The 21,405-nt window shown below is 55.4% G+C and overlaps 7 protein-coding genes across 7 annotated transcripts; 3 read left to right on the forward strand and 4 right to left on the reverse strand.

The window, feature by feature from the left end:
* Window positions 1-193: 193 nt before the first annotated feature.
* VTJ04DRAFT_5785 (uncharacterized protein) lies at window positions 194-1,534 on the reverse strand (the record flags this gene model as incomplete). Its single annotated transcript, XM_069363937.1, has 1 exon — window positions 194-1,534. One exon carries the CDS (start codon window positions 1,532-1,534, stop codon window positions 194-196), a length of 1,341 nt encoding a protein of 446 aa, XP_069217814.1.
* Window positions 1,535-3,295: 1,761 nt separating this feature from the next.
* VTJ04DRAFT_5786 (uncharacterized protein) lies at window positions 3,296-6,404 on the forward strand (the record flags this gene model as incomplete). Its single annotated transcript, XM_069363938.1, has 8 exons — window positions 3,296-3,384; window positions 3,465-3,642; window positions 3,702-3,832; window positions 3,928-3,937; window positions 4,008-4,067; window positions 4,135-4,413; window positions 4,481-4,646; window positions 4,714-6,404. The coding sequence occupies 8 exons, from the start codon at window positions 3,296-3,298 to the stop codon at window positions 6,402-6,404; spliced, it is 2,604 nt and encodes an 867-aa protein (XP_069217815.1).
* Window positions 6,405-7,198: 794 nt separating this feature from the next.
* Window positions 7,199-8,736, forward strand: VTJ04DRAFT_5787 (uncharacterized protein; the record flags this gene model as incomplete). The annotated part of the gene is made up of 5 exons (XM_069363939.1): window positions 7,199-7,933; window positions 8,003-8,028; window positions 8,089-8,177; window positions 8,225-8,291; window positions 8,343-8,736. 5 exons carry the CDS (start codon window positions 7,199-7,201, stop codon window positions 8,734-8,736), a joined length of 1,311 nt encoding a protein of 436 aa, XP_069217816.1.
* A 254-nt stretch (window positions 8,737-8,990) lies between these two features.
* Window positions 8,991-11,898, forward strand: VTJ04DRAFT_5788 (uncharacterized protein; the record flags this gene model as incomplete). Its single annotated transcript, XM_069363940.1, has 3 exons — window positions 8,991-9,432; window positions 9,482-10,924; window positions 10,994-11,898. 3 exons carry the CDS (start codon window positions 8,991-8,993, stop codon window positions 11,896-11,898), a joined length of 2,790 nt encoding a protein of 929 aa, XP_069217817.1.
* A 328-nt stretch (window positions 11,899-12,226) lies between these two features.
* Window positions 12,227-13,765, reverse strand: VTJ04DRAFT_5789 (uncharacterized protein; the record flags this gene model as incomplete). Its single annotated transcript, XM_069363941.1, has 1 exon — window positions 12,227-13,765. One exon carries the CDS (start codon window positions 13,763-13,765, stop codon window positions 12,227-12,229), a length of 1,539 nt encoding a protein of 512 aa, XP_069217818.1.
* A 1,301-nt stretch (window positions 13,766-15,066) lies between these two features.
* Window positions 15,067-18,033, reverse strand: VTJ04DRAFT_5790 (uncharacterized protein; the record flags this gene model as incomplete). Its single annotated transcript, XM_069363943.1, has 2 exons — window positions 15,067-16,755; window positions 16,813-18,033. 2 exons carry the CDS (start codon window positions 18,031-18,033, stop codon window positions 15,067-15,069), a joined length of 2,910 nt encoding a protein of 969 aa, XP_069217819.1.
* A 507-nt stretch (window positions 18,034-18,540) lies between these two features.
* VTJ04DRAFT_5791 (uncharacterized protein) lies at window positions 18,541-19,571 on the reverse strand (the record flags this gene model as incomplete). Its single annotated transcript, XM_069363944.1, has 3 exons — window positions 18,541-18,924; window positions 18,996-19,416; window positions 19,480-19,571. The coding sequence occupies 3 exons, from the start codon at window positions 19,569-19,571 to the stop codon at window positions 18,541-18,543; spliced, it is 897 nt and encodes a 298-aa protein (XP_069217820.1).
* Between the last annotated feature and the right edge of the window lie 1,834 nt (window positions 19,572-21,405).

A 21,405-nucleotide genomic window follows, 5' to 3' on the forward strand; every position in this document is an offset into this window, starting at 1 on the left:
AAAAAAAAAAAGAAAGCAAAAGACATGAGCAGAGAGCCCACCCGAAGCCATGTGACGCCCCAACCCAAAATTCAACCCTCCCCCTAACATCCCCGCTAACAAGGCCCGAAAGCGAGGGGCATGAGCCTGCTGTCCATGATCAACCTGCTCCTACCCCTGAAGCCAACGTGCCATCCAGCTGACCAGTTGTCCATCATTTGGCCCTGACCATGGCAGTCCTCTTGAGAAGGCTCTCCAGAAGCGCGTTGCTGTCTGCCAGTTGCTTCGTGATATCAATCAGCTTCTTCTGAGGCTCCGAGAGGGTGAGCTTGTAGTTGTCGTATTCTTCCCAGACCGCGTCGAGATCGTCGTTCAGATTGTCAACCTCGGTCATGAGTTGATCCCGGTCATCTTCCAGCTGCTGAATCTGTGCAAGCATTTTCTCCCTCTCCTCCTCGAACTTCTTCTCAACGTTGGCCTTCGTCTTCTTAACTGCCTCCAGCTCCTCGTTGACGCTGGAGAGGCTCTTCTTCAAGTCGTCCCGCTCGCCCGCAACTTTGTTAACGTTATCGAGAAGGCGATTCTTCTCCGTCTCGTGGCTCTCGGAGAGACGCTGTATTTCCTGTTGGGCGATCTCGAGTTCCTTGGCCAAGTTGTCCTTAGCAGAGTTGATCGCGGCCACCTGTTTCTCCATCTGGCCCTGGATTTTGGTGAGCTCTTTCACCCGCTCCTCCAGGCTTGCGGCGTTGTTCGCGGCTGTCTCGCGTTGATGCTGCTCCTCGGCCAGCTTGTTGCTCAAGGACGCCGCGTTCCTTTGCTCCTCGGCCAACTTTTCTTTGAGGGATGCGACATTGTTCTCCGCTGTCTCACGCTGACGTTGCTCCTTGGCGAGCTTATCGTTAAGGGACGCCGCGCTCTCTTCGGCGGCCTGTCGGTTGCGTTCCTCCTCTTTCAGTCTCTTTTCCAGGTCGGCCTTCTGTTGCTCGGCGGCTTTCAGCCTCTCAAGGATCTCCTCCGCTTCGTTCAGGAACTGGGCGACACTGGCCACGTTATCCTTGTGCGATCCCACGAGCTTTTCGCTTTCGTCCACGACCACTTTCATGGCATTCGGGTCGCCCATGGCTTGTGCTGGATCGGAGTTGCCTTGTTGCTTGCCTCTCCGCTGAGCCGGTCGGGACCTCGTGGCGACCCGGGGAGTGGGGCCGGATCCGGAAGATGGACCCACTTTCACCGAAGTGGGGCCACTAGCCGGAGTCTCGGACTTGCTGGATCGGTTTGTGGTGCGGATGGTGCCATTTTTCTGCGCTGGCAGGTCCACATTGGACAGCGCGCCGCCTTTGCCGGCAGTCGCGGAGGTGTCTCCAGGGTTCCCGTTCATGGTCTTGGCGCCAGTGGGCTGAGGTGCTGAATCCTGCTTGGTGGAGCCCAGCGCGCGCTCCGAAGCAAGTGGTGAAGGACCTGGGGAACCGGTCTTGATCGTGGGAAGCGGGTTGGAAGGCATGGAGGCCCCAAACACGGCCTTCATGCCACTCGCTTTGGTATTATTGAACGACATGGGCGGCAGATGCTGATTGAGGGTCGTTTTGTGATTGGAGAGAGGCTTGCAGAGTTGGAGGGTCTGGACTGAGATGTGGTTGACCCCAGACAGATGGAGAGGAACCAGAGTTGATTTTGGTCGGTAGTAATTGGTGTAGACGAGCTCCACCAATGCAACAAAGTTCGAGCTGAATAACAGCGTGAGTGAAGAAGTGATAGTGACGTTGAAGAAAAGTGGAGGATGTTGTGGTGGGCTTGGCAAGGTAACAACCGAGTTGGAGATGCGATAGCTCAACTGACCTGGCAAATTTGGTGCAAATAGAGTGAGAAGACCTTTAAACATCACCAAGTTCTTATATTCAGAGAATATGTCGACTTTGGTGTTTAAGGGGTGGTACATAGGTGCCTGCCTACCTAGTGTTTGGACTCATCTTGGGTCACCATTTTCGCACCTGCCGGGTTCTGCTTCAACAAACACCTGACGAATACAAGCCCTGACCTTCTGCAAACCCTTCAGTTTTGCCTTGGGGACTGACCAGTGCCTGGAATCCAGTCTCACCCAAGTTGTCCGAACTTGGAGTGGCAGCGTGGGGTGCCCACACATCCCCACATAACACCGCAACAACATGCGTCTGAGCCCAATAGAAATGTTACTGCATGACAGCCCAAAGACGCAAAAGAGATGGCTTGCGCCGCAGGTGTGAAAGGTAAGCCGTCAGCGGGTAAGGTACCATATCAGTTCGGAATATCCAAGGCAGGTAATCCCGAACATGGTGAGTGATTTTGCTTCCTGGCCAAGCTGCTTGTTGTCACGCAGAAGCAGAGGCTCGACGGAAGGTCAACGCTATGCGCTGAGAGCTTTTGGGACGTGGCCCCAACAGTATTGAGCCGGTCTTGCCTGAGTACTTGGATCTTTGCCCAAGTCTCGGTCAGTTCCTTTGGGCTTCAACTATCACTCATTACAAGGCTGCGACAGCACCAAGGGAGCTTCGGAGAACATTGCTTAGATTCTGTTGGGATGAGCCTGATGCATAATGACGTCATTAGGGGACGAAGATATAGGACAGTTCCTTGGTGTTTCGATGTGACACATCTGTACTCTTTCTCCGCCTTCTGGTATTGGCCCCAACGCACCCTTGGTGTAATAGCAGTGCTTCCTCGAGACTCGCCTTGAGTCGCACTGGTATCATCCTCACCAATTGTTCGCTCAACATGCGTTGTCCCTCCAAGGTGTTCATTGCGCTCCCAGCACTTTTGCGACGCAGCCCCACCGCTTCCTCTGGCAGAACCTGATCGGAAGATGGCACCCTCAGGCCGCAGCGTACCTAATTACGCCCGATTCTTCCTCCACATCAACACTTTGATGAACCAACCAGAGAGCACATGGTTCATATGGATGCCAACATCCTGAGTTGACCGGACAGATGAATGAGGGGAAGATGGAATCTCTCTGTGCTTGCTCCACGCACTTCAGGGACCCACGTGCGGGAACCCCAGGAGCCCCACCCAGGGCCACACAGCAACACACCCTGTTTGAATTAAACACACCTGCCCTCAAGCGTTTAAGAACAAGTCAGTTGTTTCCCGGACATTTTTATTCGCGGTCCAGGTGTGCTTTTGGCCTATCCTTTCTGGTATTCCATTCTTTGTTTCACAGGTTTTGCCTAAGGTATCAGAGGCGTAAACTGCCCGGTGCTTTCTCAAACGAATCGGCAAGGTCCTTCAGGCTGCCGCCCACCTAAAGAACTACATCAACCTGCAGAGCACATCATGGTAAGCCATGGTAGGGTTGATACAGATTTACCCCACAGTGGACAGCCTAGGCTCTCAAGGCGCCTCGATCGGGGCTCGGAAGTCACCCACTATTGAGTGAGCTACTACCTGTCCAAAACAAGCTTCCTATACTATTGCCGGGAACTGGGCTGACATGATGAGATTTGGGGCCGAAGCATCGTCTTTGTGCATGGTCTAGAATTCCCAGAAGACCCGGCTGAAGATGGACAAAAGGCCTGGGATGGCAGGAGAACATGGACAGCCGAAGACGGTACCTGTTGGCCGGAGCACATGCTCCCAAATAAGATTCCCGAGTCACGTATATTCTGCTTTGCATACAATGGCAGCATCATGGTTCGACAATCAATTCTGACTAAAGTACCATGAATCTGTCTGTCCGCTAACGACGACAGGGAACCACATGCGAGGCAGGAGTGCGTGACTACGCCAACGTCCTTCTTAGAGAACTTTCCTTCAAGCGAGCGAACGAAGCGGAACGCTTTAGGCCTCTGATATTTGTCGGCCATAGTCTAGGGGGAAACATGTAAGGCACCCATTCATCCTTCTGGGCTAACACTTCCTATTCTTCATCATAAGGCTAATTCACTTCGTCATGTGTGTAACACCACTCTTTAATAGTATCAAACGGGTAAGCATTTGTATCTTTCCTGGCACACTCGCAGTGTTGTAAGATTAGTTACCAAACCCGTTCTCTCTAGGCCCTCTACCTAGCTCATTGTCGGAATATAAAGGCATTTGTTTCCGTCACCGTTGGGATTGTAAGTTTTCCATGGCCTATGTAGTTGTCGAATGCCCCAATACCTTCAACTCATTAATCAATTCCAGATCTTCTTTTCGACGCCCCACTTCATACCCCAAAATGCAGACGTAAGAGAGTTCGGTCGGCGCATCCTTGAGGCTGCCGGGAGTCGCAGAAACAGCATGTGGAACTTGCGCAAAGGGACAGTAGACCCAACCAATGAGATGATGCAGGAATTTGAGGAGAACTCTCGACAGATCAACGATATGACCTCGGACTTTCTCCAGCTTCTCCATGAACACAAGATCAACGTTAAAGTTCATAACTTTCGTGAGGAGTGGCCAATGCCCGGTCATAGCACCACGGTTAGTCCCTACCTATCCTTCTCTCGGCCTCAGGGCAGCCTCTCACGAATCGTTATGTGCTTAACAGGTTGTGGACCACGAGCTGGCGAGACTTGGGGAGGCGGAAGCAGAGGTTTTGGATGGAAACCACAACACTGTCTGCAAGATTACGAATGACGCTCTCGGACAATCCAAGTTTGAGGCAATTCTCGCTGTACTTAACGCATTCGCGAGAACTGCAGCCCATGCCTACAGTATGTTCGAGCCCCATTCTCAGCCATTGTCCTTTTTTCATGTCAATAGCTCATCATTGGGCAAAAGACAGTACGATACTCGACTACCTCGACGGAAAGCCGGGCTCGATGTGCCCAAGCTCAAAGTACCAAGCTAATGACAACATATACCCAACCGAGGGTACTTGCGCATGGATTGAGGAGCGGCCCCAATTTGTGGCCTGGATGACTGGGTCCATGATGATCAGGAGCAGGAACTCCCAGGGACGAAAGCTGTGGATCTCTGGAAAGCTCGGCTCTGGGAAAACCTATCTCGCAAGACATATTATCACCAAAATCCACAGTCAAACCCAAGACCTTGTTCTTGAATGCTTTCTGAAAGCAAAGCGAAAAGAACGGGACAACTGCGACACGATCTTGAAGGCAACACTCGAACAACTCGCAAGATACACGCCTGAACTTCATAAACAATACAGTCGAATGCACCCGGCAAATGGAAAGTGGTCATCAAAACGGTTGCGAGACGTGTGGCTGGAGATGATGGTATCCCCTGTTTGCAACCCTCAACGAAACATTACTATCATCATTGACGGGTTCGACGAGATCTTGGATGAGGAGCAGAAAAGGTTCCTCGACTTGCTGTTGGAGTGCGAAAAAGCCCGCCGATTATGCTCCAAAGATCCCGATTCCTTTCGGATTCTCATTCTTTCGAGGCCTTGCCGCATGCTCGCCCACAACTATGGGTTCACCAAATATGAGATCAAAGACGAAGACACCAGAACGGACATCAGGCTCACAGTCACGGCGGAGCTTGCACACTCTGCCAATACAACCAAACTCCCGGAGACTGTTCGTCAAATGGTTTGTGACTTGGTCACAAACCGAGCCAGTGGCAGTTACCTTTGGTCTAGCCTGGCGGTCAGCGATATCAGGATGCGGGGGGTAATTAGAGAAGAGGAGCTAAGGGATCATCTTGAGAAACTTCCGCGAGAGATTGCCGGACTCTACGACAGCATCCTCTCCCACATTCATGGACGTGGCGAACTCGTCGCAAGCATAACAAACTGGGTCCTTCTCTGGGTTGTCTTCTGTATAGAGCCCCTAACATTGGCGGAGCTCAGAGAGGCTCTCAAGCTGACGAGGTATCACTACGAACAAGGATCCCGCCCACTGGTTGAGGAAACGCTCCGCGACAAAGAAGTCACCACAGCTCATGGTTTCAAGAGATTTCTGGCCAACATATGTGGTCCCCTCCTCCGCCTGGGTGGAGGGGAGATGGGCCATGTTGACCTCGTGCACCAATCACTCTCCAAGTTCCTGACCAGCTCCCCAATGATGCTCAAGAGAAGAGGCTTCAATTTTCCGGCACACGACAAGTTCTTTCTCAAAGAAGGACCATCACACGCGAAACTCGGGAGACTGTGCGTCGACTACTTGACAATGGACGTCTTCCAGTCAGCTGGCGCGTTGTTCACAAACGACGACGAAGGGCGTTTGAGGTGGGAGACGAAGGTCAGCGAACGGATTGAGACGTACCATCTGGCTCGATACGCAGCACTCTCATGGTTGATCCATATGAGGCTGGCTGGACCGTACTGGCAAGAGTACTCCGCCACCCGCGATCTCATTGACCCTTCCACGGGCTATTCATTGTGCTGGCGCGAGGTCTGGTGGTTTGTCAAGAAGTGGGGGAACGGCCGCTTGGGTGGCAATCTCCAAACTTCATCGCAAGAGCAAGGTGCCTCAGGGATGCAACATTCGCTGGATTTTTCGGAGTAGCGGATTCAAGGAGGGTTGAACTCCGGGGCTCTGTAGAACCAAGGAGAACAATGTCATCCATTACAGTAGAATGCCACTACGAAATGCTTGTTGTTATTGGCGTGCCAAAGGTGAGATCATTAAGATCGTCTTTTCATGTCTGAAGGCAACATGGTGATGCGGTCCCAGTGTATCGGGGTCCTTGGGACCCACTTCAGCCCGCCGATCGGGGACCCACCTCGGACCACCGGGCCCGTGCAGCCTCCACCCATGCCCCACTGAAGAAGTCCCGAGGTCCGGGGGACGCCCGGGCTGCTCCGCCAACCCCGGCTCACTAAAAATCATCATGACCAATCTGTTTACCTGACAGCTTCATCCGCTGGGCTCGAAACAGCACGTCTGCCCATTTCAAATCCTCATCGTCTCACTGTGTCTTGCTCACTTGACCCACTTCCCCATCAGCTCATTGGTAAAAGGTGGATGAAAAGAGACGAAACTTCGCGGAGCGTAACTCACATCATGGCCGGGATGGTCGCCAGGCATAATCCAAGTGCGTGATGGGCATCGTTATCATCATCGACATGATTCATGTCTTTACAAAGAACCTCGCAACTTCGATCGATCGCCAGCGTCTCATTCCGTGGTTCTAACGTTCTTGGCAGCAACCTTTATACGGTTAAATCGCACGAAGCTTCCAATGCAACTTGTCATGAAGGGGGCTACAAACATGCTGTAATGACCATCTCATTTGTGTGCCTCCTGCTGGCTTCATCATCCCTACTTCCTCGCTGCCAACTCTAGCTGGCCTCTACATGATGTATCGACCAGTTTTCCTGGCTGCATTCTCCCTCTCCCTAGCCGCGGCCATCAGAGCCGACACCACTTATACGAACACAGAGATATGCAACACTGGCCAATTCCACTCACCATTCAACCCGAACCTCACCACCTGCCTCGACTCAAACATCCTTAACCCCTCGGCATGGCACCCATGGACTCACCAACCCGCCTGTATCTTCATCAGCTCGCCAGACTCTGACGCAGCCTCCAACCCGCCCTACTGCGTCTTCACGTCCGGCGCCTCGCCGGCCCCAAACCAACACCGTCCCGGAGGCGGGTTTAGCGTGATCACCACCCCAGATGAGGCATCCTCCGCCCTGAACCCGCTTCGCCATGCCCTCGATGCCCCGTTCTTCGCGCCCGAGAAACTCGTTCTCCCACGCCCGTATGTGGTGAAGGACATCCCAGGCAAGGGCAAAGGCGCGGTGGCGACGAGGAAGATTGAGAAGGGCAAAGCGTTGCTGGTTGATCCTGTGCGGGTGCTGGCTGCTGTTGGGTACCCGTCCCATGTGAGCCGGAAGAGCGTGAGGTGGTTGTTGAAGGAGGCGGTCGAGCGGTTGGCGGAGCCGAGTCAGGTATTGGGGTTGTCGAGGAAAGGGACAGCGGATGAAACGGATACAGGAGCTGTGGTGGAGGATATTCTGAAGACCAACACGTTTGGGGTGTCGGTTGGTGGGGTGGATTATATGGCGTTGTTCGTTGATCTGTCTGTAAGTTACCCTTGGTTTGGTTGCTTTGCAGAGGGAGCTGCCGAAAGGATTGTGCGCTGACCATAGCAGAGGTTTAACCATGACTGCCGGCCGAAGTATGTGATCCTGAACCCTGTAATACCTACCGACTTCGAGGAGATTGGCTGACGATCTAGTGCCTTTATTCACTTCTCGGAAACGACACTCGCCATGACCGTGTGGGCAGCGCGAGATATTGAGGAAGGCGAAGAGATTACCATCACATGTAAGCTCCTGTCACCGAGACGTTAGCACTCTTTCTGACTGTCACAGACTCCCCGGCCGGAATGCCGTCCAAAGAGCGCCGCGATATGCTCGAGCGTGCTTGGGGATTTAAGTGGTAAGAATTAAACCCCTTCTTGAAAAAGAAACCGAGTACTAATAGGTCCAGCGAATGTTCTCTGTGTACCGCACCCCCGGAGGTAATTGAGCAATCCGATGCCAACCGTCAAGAAGTTCGTTCTCTCCAAGACAAGGCCATCGAGTTGGCGCAGCAGGGCGAGTTCCACAAAGCCCTGGAGAGCGTCGATCGTTTATTCCTCTTGGCTGATCAAGAGGGTATGAGAGAGGCGGTACCCGTCGACATTGTAGAGATTGCTGCGCGGCTCTATTATCTTGTTGGTGACTTGGAGAAGGCCATCGAGTGGACGCGTAAACTCCAGCATGAGATCAGTGGGTACGGGGTGCCAAATGAGTTGGGTCAGCAGAAGCTTAAGCTCCTGGATAGCGTTATGAAACGCTTGGAGAGGGAGCTGGTTCAGAAGAAGGCACAAGAGGAAGAATAGGCAACATGGGTAGTAATAAAAAGGATACTTCACGCCATAACGACACTCAAGTTCCTGAGAGGTACAGGACGTTGATATACCTCATGACAAAAGACATAGGTATGTTTGATACCAGGAACTGCTTTGACCCGCTCGTCCTTTCCACGTCTCAGACTTCCGGGAACTCATTTCAGACATCCTGCAGTGCATAGACGAAGGTTGAACGACAGTGCTCACAGGTTCAGGGTGACGGAAACATGCTTGCTGCCCACCACATGTACAAGCCAAGGATGTCATCTCGTCCGAAACTGCCGTTTGCTTTGTACTTTGTACCTCATATCACACAACAGTATGCCGGACAACCAAATTCGGCAACCCCATCCCTGGCTCGTTCCTGGATTGTGCTCATCCTTGCTGCCTTCTCCGCATGGTCCCTTCGTCCATCCCACCGCCAGCTTCGGACTCCCCAAAACTCTCTGGGTAGCAAGGAGGATCCGGACAAAGGCACGATGCTGGGCCTACTGTCTCTCGCCTGGGCGCTCGCTAACTCAGCGATGTTATCTTGGGCTTCTTCAGCCGAAAACTGTCTAGGGTATCACGTCAAAAGGGCGTATGAGAACGATTTCGGGATTGAGGCGGACCTGGCGCTACTCGGCCAATGCTCCTCCCACAGCAGCGATGTTCCCAATCTCAGGTTGGTGGTGGAATATCAGACTAGTAGGTTCTGTCGACGACTCATGTGAGCCTTCTGTACTGACTGAGGCAGGTTCCCGGCTTCGTGTTCTGATCGAGGACGCAGAACAAAGCGTCTACCAGATCCCAACATCGGCTCTGTCCCTTGCGACGGGTCAGGGGAAAATAGGAGACTCCTTGCTCACCTTCAACTTCACCAAGAATCCTTTCAGCTTCAGCGTGGCAAGGGCATCGACAGGAGAGGTCCTCTTTGACACGGCGATTTCGCCGTTGATCTTTGAGTCCCAGTACATCCGTTTCCAAACTAGGCTCCCTCGCAACCCCAACATTTACGGCCTGGGAGAGCATTCTGACAGTTTCCGGTTACCAACAGATGAGTATGTCCGGACGTTTTGGAACGCGGAGTCTCCTTATATCCCCCACGGAAACCTGTACGGCAGTCACCCTGTCTATTTCGAACACCGATCTACCGGGACCCATGGGGTGTTTCTGGCCAACTCCAACGGCATGGATGTCAAGATCTCCAAAACCCAATGGACGCGGTATTTGGAGTACAGCATTTTGGGAGGCGTCCTCGACTTTTATTTCCTGGCTGGCCCTGACCCTACATCCGTCAGCCAGCAGTACGCCGAGTTAGTAGGTCTGCCGGCGATGATACCATACTGGACACTCGGCTTTCACCAGTGTAAATATGGCTGGCCAAGTATCGACCATGTCTCTGAAGTGGTTGCAGAGTATTCAGCAGCGCAAATCCCTTTGGAGACAATTTGGGGGGACATCGACTACATGGATCGAAGACGTGACTTCACCACGGACCCCAAACGTTACCCCCTGGACAAGGTTCGGGCGTTCGTCGACCAGCTCCATCGCAACGGGCAACGTTACGTTCAGATCCTCGATCCTGGCATCCACAACGAAGTCGCGTACGGGCCGTATGACCGCGGTGCTCAGCAAGGCGTGTTTCTTCGTTCGGCTGACGGGTCGTTTTACCGCGGTCGACAATGGCCTGGGGAAGTCGTATGGCCCGACTGGCTAGCCCCTGGGACGGAGGAGTGGTGGATCAACGAGATACGGTATTTCTACAACCCTTACACCGGCATCGACGTTGACGGGCTGTGGGTCGACATGAACGAGGCGTCCAACATGTGCTTGAATCCGGAGTGCGTCAGTTTCTGGACCGGTCTTTCTGCTTCGATGGAGCCCGTTGAACCATCGACAACCATTCATCAAACCCCTTCGGGCACCACTTCGCCAGGGGCAAAACGCGGGCTTCCAGGCCGTGATCTTCTCAACCCAAGATACCGCATTGGTAACCGGCATGGGTCTATCTCAACATACACGCTCGCCACGAACATCACCAACGCCGACGGCACCGCCCAGTATGACACGCACAACCTCTACGGCAGCATGATGGCAGCAGCCACGCGCAAGGCGCTGCTTGCCCGGCGGCCCAACGTGCGTCCCTTTGTGCTGACTCGATCAACCTTTGCCGGCACAGGCTGTATCGCGGCGCATTGTAAGCAAACCATCCCAACACCCTACTCCTATCGTCTCAAGTCCACTAATAATGCTCAAATCTGCCCAGGGTTCGGCGACAACAACTCCACCTTCGCGCACTACCTCACCTCCATCTCCCAGCTGCTCACCTTCTCCGCCATCCACGCCATGCCCCTCACCGGCTCCGACGTCTGCGGCTTCAACGGCGCCACCACCCCATCCCTCTGCGCCCGCTGGACCGCCATGGCCGCCTTCCACCCCTTCATGCGCAACCACGCCGACATCACCTCTCCGGACCAGGAACTTTACCGTTGGCCCGAGGTTGCCGAGGTCGCGCGCTGGGCACTCGACGTGCGTTATCGCCTGCTGGATTACCTGTACACGGCCTTCTGGAGGGCGAGCACCGACGGACGACCGGTCATTTGGCCGCTGTGGTTTTGGTATCCGGAGGATGAGAGGACCTGGGGGGTGCAGACGCAGTGGGGGTTCGGGGAGGGGTTGTTGGTGAGTCCGGTCGTGGAGGGGGAGGAGGCGAAGGGGGTGGTGTTTTACCTGCCTAAGGGGGTGTGGTATGACTTTCGGAGCGGCGAGCGGGTGGTGAGTGAGGGACGGTATAGGGGGGCGGAGGTGAAGGGCTTGGGAGATGTGCCGGTGCATATTCGCGGGGGGTGGATCATCCCGATGAGGGTGCAAGGGGCGAACACGACGGCCGCGTTAAGGAGGAATAATTTTGAGGTTGTGGTCGCCCCAGGAGAGGATGGCACGGCCAAAGGGGAGTTGTATTTCGATGACGGGGAGACGCTGGATGTCGGGGATGAGATGTCGGTCATCTACTTCTGGTGGGATGGTAGGGTGTTTGAAGCGACCGGCGTGTTCGGGTACGAGACGAATCTGGTTGTAGAGAGCGTGCTTGTCCTCAGCGATGGTGTCCAGCAGGCGAGGCGACGTCTTGGTCCTTGGGGTCTGCGGGCACCGTTCAAGACCGAGGTTTAGGGACCAAGCAAGGAGGGACATGCTGCATCAAGGGCGAGGCTACTGTGGCGACAGTAGTTCAAAGCAGAAGCAAGGTCAACAATTTCCCTAAAGCAGATCTGGTACTAGAATCGAAGAAACCATCTCGATACGTTCACCCAAAACAGTTTGCTTTGTTCCCCCGACCTATATACCCAGGCCTGATTGACACCCAAACCAAACCAACCCACACAGCCTTTATCCAAAACCAGAACACCGCCAGAGACCGATGTCATTATACAATTAAAGTATGGTATGAAGACAGGTGCTTGAACCCCATTCCGTACTCCTTTCCTCACTCATCTCATACTTACTCCTTCTTGTCATCATTCTTTTCCTGTTCCGCCTTCTCCTTGGCCTCCTTGGCCTTTTCTTCCTGCTTGGCCTTGAGCTTCTCCTCAAAACGCCGGAGATACCAAAACATATCCAGCTCTTCCATCGTCTTCTCCCAGTTGGGCAGGATCTCATCAAGCGGACGGACCGGAATCTCCTTCATCTGCGTGCACATGGCCACGTTGAACAGCTCCGTGTGGTTGGGCTTGTAATCGGCCGGGTCGAAGATGATTTGCACGTGCACGCTGACGCTGGGGTCCTCGTCGGTCGTCGCGCGCTTGTAGTGGCGGTAATACCCGCCGCGCTGCTCGCGGTTCCAGATAACCACCTCGGGCGCAGCGATCTTGGTGAGGCCGCCATGGACGAAGGCGACGCGGTGGTCGTCTGGGTGGTGCTGCGCGAAGCTGTGCCCGCAGTAGAAGCCGTCGTTCTCGACGCCGACGCTCGTCAGCCACTTGCGCGGCTTGCCGTACGGCGTCTTGAGCGCGTGCCAGGCGTAGCGGAACAGGTCCTTGTCGCCGAGCAGGATCTGGTCGTAGTAGTCGCCGTGGACATTGTTGAACCAGGCCGACAGCTGGAGGTGGTACCAGAAGCGGCGCTTGTCGACGAGCATTTGGCCGCTTTCTTGTTCGTACTCGTCCATGCGGCAGTGGACGTTGAAGATGGCCCATGCGGGGTTCTGCGGCCAGGTCCGCGCGATGTCGGGCCAGAACACGGTGCCGTACTCTTTGTAGACGTTGGAATCGTAGAGGATGCTGGGGTCGAGCACCGGCACGTTGTCCGAGTCGAGCAGCAGGGGTTCGGCAAAGCGTGTGTTGATGAGGGCGGCGGTCTTGAGTTGGAAGTTGATGAGGAAATGGTTCTTCTGGGGTTGTAGGATGTTGTGCGGCTTGGACAGGTCGTTGAACGTCACGTAGGGGTAGTAGGAGGAAAGGTTGGCCTTGGATTCATCGTTCATCTCGTCGTCCCAGTAGTGCACCTCGACGGGGATGGTGGAGTTGAGCTGGACGAGCCGGCGCAGGATGACGCCCAAGCGCATCACGGTGTCATGGTTGCCCGCGAGGACCACGATGCCGCGACCCTTGAAGAGGTGCTTGACGCGGTCCCAGGGGATCATGCCGCTCCGGACATAGTCCTGCCACTCCTTCCGGCGCTGCGCAACCTCCTCGTCGGACCGTGGGTTGACGACCCATTCCTTGTCGGCGGGGAACTGGAAGTTGACGTATGTGTCCTTGGGCCAGTTGCATGTGCTGCGCGCTTCGGCCATGGTCAAGCCCTTCTGGCTGATGGCGGCCGCAAAGTGGGAGCGGAAGGCATCGGGATTTGGCAGCTTGTGCGGCTCGGGATGGAGTTTGCCGGTCGCGGGCAGGACCATCGTTGCGGACGCCGATGACGAGCCGAACGAGAAGTAATCGGGCCCAAAGTCGGCGAGGGCATCGTGATGGCGGAATGTCAGGAAGGTGATGATGCACAAGAGTGCTACGGCCAGTAGCACCCGCGGCCGTCGAGAAATCATGGTGGTTTCGTCTGTGTGCGCTCGCTGATCACGTCGTAGTAGTAGGTATCAGTGGAATTCCCTGGCTCATGGTCGCCGCGGTCAGGAGTTTGGCGGATGAGGGGAGCCGTCAGGTGGCAGCGAGCGTTGTTGTTGGTGGTGATGGAATCGATGAAGAGGACGGACGGAAGAGAAAAACGACAACCTGACAGAACCATGATCTTTTCGTATCGTCCAACATGGATCTGCTGACGAGCCTCCCGCTGCAAGTTGGGCGAAACCGGGAACGCCAACGAGAAAGCCAAGCAAAAAAGAGGGGCGGTTCCGTTCAGATCGTCCGCCAAGCAGCCCCCTGAACCCTGCTTCTTCAGGGTCGTGGGGAGGATGGACTAACGGCATGTGCCATCCGAGATGATGGGAAATTCAGGGGGGTATCATCCTGGGATTGCCTCTTTTACAACCATCGGAGATGTGGATGCGGCTGAGGGGCTGGGCTCTTCCATGACGACAGAAAAAAATATCGGTCTGTTAACTTATTGCAAACATCGAAGAGGGAAAGTTCAACAACACATTCTTCCCGATGCCATTCAGTACTACGGAGTGTTGTGGCTGGCAGTTATCCGTCGGCGAGTTGGGAGTTGGGTGCAACATTGTTGGACCGCCAAGACTTGTCTCATGTTCGTTCGTCGTTGTTGGCGCATCCAATCTGCCGTTTCTTGGCTCAGATGCGGCGATAGTCAGGGGAAAAGGGTTGCCACCGACCTAGGATCTGTCAACCTCCTCTCGGCTCTTGGGGATATATTGTCCCTGGCTCTAAGACTATCCGCTGAGGGTTACGAAGCAGCCATGTTGATACGTATGATAAAAACAGAATATTATTCTTCATATAGCGTCGAACATGAACCGTCATGAAAGTCTTGCAACTATGGGTAGTTGAAAGAGCTCGTCTAAGACGAGCAGCCACATCGCGGTTAGTGTCATTGGTATTCCCAGATTGATATTAGTACTACCCAGGGCCCGGTAGTTGACCACGAGAGGCGGAGAGGCAACTAATCCCAGGTTGTCAATAGGTAAGGAGTATCGGATAAGTACCTAATTGAAGAATGCTACTCCCTCAACACTGAATCCCGGGGTTCATGTTTCCGCCAACGAGTTAATCTCAATGATGACATGAAAGTCTTGTGCCCTACAACATCCCTCGTGATGATGGTACGGATTCCTGTGAAGAGAATGTGGGCTTCAGGTTTACGATAATCCATCAATATGCCGGCCTTCTACCTCTCCGTTACCACACAACGGTCACAGCCTCACGTATGATTACCTTACTCGACAACCTCCTCCCAAACATCCACCGACCCCCTCCCCGCACCCACCGCCCTCACCCGTCCTCCAATCTCCAACGGACTGCCCTCCCAAACCACAAACTGGCCCTCCTTCCACCGCGGCTCCTTCTGCTCCAGGCCGAGCATATCCCCAACGCCCCAACTGACCAAGCTCCACGCTTCCTTCTCGCTCACCCTCCCCTCACCATTCTTAAACACCCACCCCGCCATCAACCCCAGATCCATAACCTGCCAATCCTCCTCCACCCCAAGCGCCACCTGCACTCCCGCCTTCAGCAAAACATCTGCCGCCGTCCCCGGCGCGAGCGGCGCCCCGATCAGCGCGCGGCGCTTGTCCCACGTGGACGGGAACGCCAGGGGCGGAGCGAGGACGACGCTGACCTTCGCCTTGGCAAGCTCTTGCGCGAGGAGGTAGGACTCGGCGCCGCCCAGGATGACGACGCGCAGGGAAATGTTGGTGGTTGCTTCGACGGTGCGCTTGACCTGCAGCACAGCGGCGATGGTGTCTGCAGAATGGGCGGTGAGGACGAGCGGGAGGGTGCCGTTGACGACGCGGCGGAGGAGGGATTGTTCGATGTCCCCCTCCGGGCCGGGGTCTTTCTCGGGGGACTTTTTGAGAGAAGAAGCTGCCGAGAGGAGCCTGGAGCGCAGAGTGCCGATGGCGGAGGCAATGGAGGGGGTGTCGCCGGACTTGGCGGAGGGTGTCAACGTGTAGTGCACACCGACGTCGGGGGCGAAGATGGCGCCGTCCTCGAGCGAGGTGCGAGCGCTCGTGAGGAAACCAACGCTGGAACCGTGGTGGGTGCCGTCGTGAGAGGATAGACGAGGGGCGGTAATCGCGCGAGTGACTCCATGAGCGTACGCGGAGGCGGTCTTGAGGGTGTCGAGGGCCAGTCCGTCGACTGCGCGCGTGAAGACGCTCCATCCGCTCGGGCCGTTGTCTGTGTCCTTCTCGGCATCGATGGCGCTGAGGCCAATCTTGGATCCAAAGACAGTCAAAGCTTCAGTGAGGTAGCCATCGCGAAGGCGGATGACTGGGGTGTTGGACTGCGCGGCGAACTCGAGCTCGTGAGCGCAGGAGCCCATGCAGGTAATCTTGCCCTTGGAGACGGCGACGACATTGTCGTCGGATGACAGGCCCTGGACGTCGTCCTTGACGAACACCTTCTTGATGCCGGTGAACACAACATCGGGTTTCTCCACTGGCGCCTCGGCGAGTTTCGCGGCAGGCTTCGGGACCGCGAGGTCACCGATAGGCTTCTGAAGCGTGACCGGAGCCTCAAACTGCGCAGTGCCGTCGATCCAAACCTGCACCGGTGCCGCACCCACGCTCAACGGGTCACTGTCCCAAACCACAACATCCGCGTCGAAGCCGGGCTTGATCTTTCCAAGACGGTTTCCGAAACCAAGGCGCTCTGCAGGCGCCGAGGTCACGGCAGCGAGCGCGGCATGGTACGGCAGGCCGTAACGGTGCGCCTTGGCTGCCTCGAACACAAGGTGCTGGGCGTTGAGAACAGGGTTGTCGCTCACGTAGATGGGTGTCAAGCCATTGTCAAAGAGGATTCGTCCGGCGCGGACGGAAGCAACGCTGGCTTCGGCCTTGTACCACATGTTGTTGGCGAACATGGCCACAGCAGGCGGTACGCCGCCATACACACGTTTCAGGACCTGGGAAGATCAGCATCTGCCGTAATCATAAACCTCGAGATACAAAGACAAACTCACCTCAGGCACAAGGAATGTCTGATGAGCATGGTGGAACGCCTCGATGCGGAACTTGAACTCGTTCGAGTGATCCACCATCGCCTCGAGATCCGGCACGGTATAGCAGTGGACATGCAGCTTCACCTGCCCCGCGAGCAGAGCGCGCAGCGACTCCCACTTCAGTTCGCGAGGAAGATAAGTCTTAACCTGGTGAAGTCCACCCTTTTCTTCCGCCACAGCGCACCAGTCCTCCTGCCGCTGCTTCAAATCCGCCGCCTGCTCAAACGCGTGGCGGAACTCCCAGCTCTCGCCCATGCGACTGGTCGGCCCCTGCTTGCCGACCCGTCCGTACACTCGCTTGGGGTTTTCGCCGCAGGCCATCTTCATGAACCGCCAAGCGCGGTCAGGGTCGGCAAGCAAATCTGCGGCGCTGGTCTCGTTGCGGCCATCCTTCCGGCCCACGGCGTGCTTGATCACGAACGCCTCGCCGCCCATGTTGTTGGCGGAGCCAGGGAGGATGAGACTGGTGGTCACGCCGCCCGACTTGATATTCTGGATTTGAGGGTCGCGGGGGTTCAGGGCGTCGATGGAGCGGACATACGGCGTAGTATCGGAGGACATCTCGTTGGTGTCCTCGTTACCCCAGAGTTCCGGCAGCGAGCCGACGCCGGCGTGACTGTGCATGTCGATGAGCCCGGCCGTGAGAGGGCGGCCGCCGGCGTCGAAGATGATCGTGTCCGGGCTAAGGGTATCGGGGTTGATGGACCGCTCGACACGCTTGATCAAGCCATACTCAAGGTACACGTCCGCCGGAGTCCATTGATAACCCTCTCCCCGGCGAGCAGCCTCCGGGGATGTCCCAGGGACCGGCTCTCCGATCCAGACGGTGGCGTTCTTGATCAACGTCGGGGCGTGACCGTCCAGATAACGGGCATTGCGCTCGCGACCGGGACCCTCGGGATCCTGCGGTTTGCGTCGGAGCGCTTCGCATGTGGCCAGGTCTTCTCGCAGCTGCTTGATTGACAGGCCGTGTCGCGTGAGACCGTGGTGGTGCTCCCTGGAGGATGACAGAATCTCGTCGAGATCGGCATCCTGGCGTGACAGCTGCTTCCACTGCGCAAAGGCGATGAAACCCAGGCAGCCTAGAGCGAGGAAGCGGAGAGCTCGGGATCGGCGTGGCCGTTGCCTCCATCGCGGAGGAGGGTGAGGGGAGATGGAAGGAAGCTCTTGTTTGGGGTTCATGTTTGCTGGTTTCTGGATGATGTATCTCGGGGCCCAACCACACGATATCCGCACGGAGGACCGCCGGGAGACACTGATGTTGATGAAACAGGCATGAGCATGAGTTGTCCTCGGTGGCTGGAGGAATGGAGGTGTGAGCAGGGCGCGCCAAGACGCCGAGGCATCACGAAATCGGTAAGCTCCCGATGGAACAACACAGCAGCGGCTCCACAATGTGGTCGGGGCTGTTGCCGCCGCACTGTCTTCTCACTGGCAAAATACTCTGTATGTGGCATACAAACAGTGGAAGAAGGACGAATCACATCAACAAGGTATCTTAGTCATGAGGTGTCAATTTGTCAATTCCAGAGAGAATGATCAACAGCGGGTATTCTATACCCGTCATGTCGAGAGAAATGCGACCGAACCCTCAAAACCAGCCACTTTCTTCACAAACTCCCAACGAAGTCTTCACCAAGATTCCATACGCCATCTCCCAGACTCAACATCAACCTCCCTGATCTTCCTTTAACCACCAATGGAATCGAAGTACTCCGTCGTCGCCGCCTGGGCAGCAAGCGCCTGCCTCTGGGCCTCCCAGTAGAGCTCATCAGCCGTAGCGTTGTTCGTCGGGCTGACGATGTACAACTCGTTGGGGACGAGGTCGACATCGTAGGCCGAGACGTGGGGCTTGGGGCCGGCGCCGGGGTACGGGTCCTTGTTCTCCTCCAGATCCCACCACAGGGCCGGATCGTCCTTGCTGTACGCGCCAGGGAACTTGTAGCCCTGGGGAGTGGCCGTGCCGTCGCCGGTGATGTTGAAGGCGAAGCAGGTCATGTAGAACTGCGGTCCGAGGGGGGTGAAGGCGGCAAAGAAGGGAGGCATGCGGACAGCGAAGTGGAGGGCGATGATCTATCCGGGAGATGATGATTAGACTAGGCATGAACTATGTGATGGAACCCCTTGGGAGGGATGAAGCTTACCTCGTTGCGCACGACATAGAGACCAGGCTTGATATCCGCGGGGATCTGGACGGTCCACTTGCCCTCGGGGTCGTCGACCAGCTTCTCCGTCGCCCACTTGCCGGTCTCATCGTGGAACTCCTCGCCAATCTTGAAGAACTCGAGCTCGTTGACGTCCACATCGGCAATGTCGCCCTCATACGGAGCCATCCATGCCGAGATGGGACCCTTGTGGCTGTACAGCCACCGCGACCACCAGAAGGTGATGTTGCTGCCGGCGCGAGCCTGGGCAATCAGACCCGGAGCGGGGCTGTGGACGCGCTGGCAGGCGATATCCTTGCTGTTGATATCATAGACGGGACCCGTCTGGCCACCACCGTAGGCAATGCGGTACGGGGGCGGTTGAAGGAGGGGGTCGACATAGATGTCGTATCCCGGGTAGCTGAAGAGTTGAGAGAAGGTTAGCCACCAGGTAGGAAGAGGTCCGGAATCTGAGGGCGCTTACACAATGTTGTCGGCGGTGACACGGTAGATGTAGCCGTGACCGTGGACCTGGGCCGCGAGGGCCAGAACGGAAGCCACTTGAGGGAGCCTCATTCTGGGCACTGCACGATAGATGGGAGCCAAGCTTGGTGCTGAGAGCTTGAAGCGACCAAGGATCTGGGCGATCAAGGCGGATTACGCCCAGCCTTTATCATTGGGAGTCGTCCGCCTCGCAAGCTATCGTCGTTCATGGCTAGCCGCTCGTGGCGGATAGGAGGACCCGGCAACTACGACGACTATGGGGCATCTGCATACGCAATCTCAATCTATTGACGCGGCTACGAAAGTCACGGTGGCTGCCATTCCAGGTTCTCGTCCACTCTATGGCGGCTACTCTCTGATGGACATGTTAAAATCCAGACCCATCACGACGCAATGGGTGGCTAAATGAAGGACAATTACCCATTCAAATGGCTTACGTCAACTCTCCGTGATGACTGCTTGTTCAAAGCCAGCCCGAAAAGGAAAAAATCTATCTCGGGACTACTGTTCGGCACTTGGGTTCTGTTTAGCCGCTGCGATGTAACAGCCCTGTTCCCGGAAAACACCCGCTAGTTCCCCGGACGCCTATAATTTTCAAACGCTGACGCGTAGAAAGCTTCGTCCAGCAAACTATATCGGCCCTCTGGGGTATCAAATTCTTTCTCGCTTTCATCCTCGCCGTCCTGGTAGGTAGCGTTGGGCGATGATAGGATGCCACTGGGATCCGTCCCACGAGAGCGGTGGTGGTAGATTGGGCAGGTAGGAAACGCGGCATGGTAGTCTACGTGCCAATTTTCATATAGGCCTTGCAGGCTCGGATAATTAACCATAATCTAGGCGGGGCTGCCGCTATGCTTGTTCAAAGATTCCCGTCGGCATGTTCCGCGTGTGATGTATTACTACTCGCTGGGTTCAAAACACTCTACTCCCTCTTACACCGCGTTTTGCCCAGTCTCACCACGCTCAAAACATGAGGGACGTCTGTAACCGATGAGCAGTCATGGTGTTTACTCCTGTACCTCTCCCAAATGTTGTCTTGCCCATGGTTGTGGAAGGATTGTAACCCCTCGTCCAACCTTCGGTCAGCCACCTAGGTGACGCTGGTGTTGTCGGTCTAACGTCTTACAAGAGAGCGGCGGTTGTAATCGCGCAATCAAGCATTAGTTCACGCTATCCAGTTCTTACTGGCATATCGGCAGCGTTGTGAACAACGTGGTCGTCTCTGCTTGGTGAAGAACGCACCTACCGACTCTGCAAACACCCTCCGCTCACATCACGGCGGTTGATCCACCGACCTTACATTATCCTAACACCAAATGAACCTAAGTCTTAATAATGTCACTCCCGTACGACTCATCCCCATCGGTCATTCTGGCAGGGACTTTTGGTGGGCTTCTATTTCTCATCGTGCTTGTTTGGCTCATCGTGAGCATGTGCTCACAGTCACGGAGACGACGAAAGAAGAAGCAAGTTTCAACGCACATGATCCACCGGGTTTTAGCAATGTCACAAAAGAGACAAGGCTAATATACAATCAGGCATCGAGTCATTCGTGCCATCCGAATCCCTGATGTAAATGCGTTGGGAATCCAAATCCCCGCTGACTGGGCGTCGCGGGATCGAGAGGGGTCTGTTTCTCCGATCCAGGTGCTAGTTCCGGTACGTCTGGCCGATGGGCGGCGCGACACTTTAACCTGCGAGTTGCGTCCGGCAGGGAGGTGACGTGGACTTGGTCTGGGAGCACTTTATTAAAATAGGAGGGGATTATCAGGCCACAAGGGATGAATGACAAACCGCATCTGGCTGCTACTGAGTTGCGTCATAACATCTCTCACTCGATTTCCATTGGAACAAGATAATACCTCATAATCTACCTGAACTCCGTACCAGGTATCTATCCAAGCGG

The sequence above is a fragment of the Mycothermus thermophilus genome (genome assembly GCF_041956435.1).
Source record: "Mycothermus thermophilus strain CBS 625.91 unplaced genomic scaffold VTJ04scaffold_4, whole genome shotgun sequence".
Classification (NCBI taxonomy): Eukaryota; Fungi; Ascomycota; class Sordariomycetes; order Sordariales; family Chaetomiaceae; genus Mycothermus; species Mycothermus thermophilus.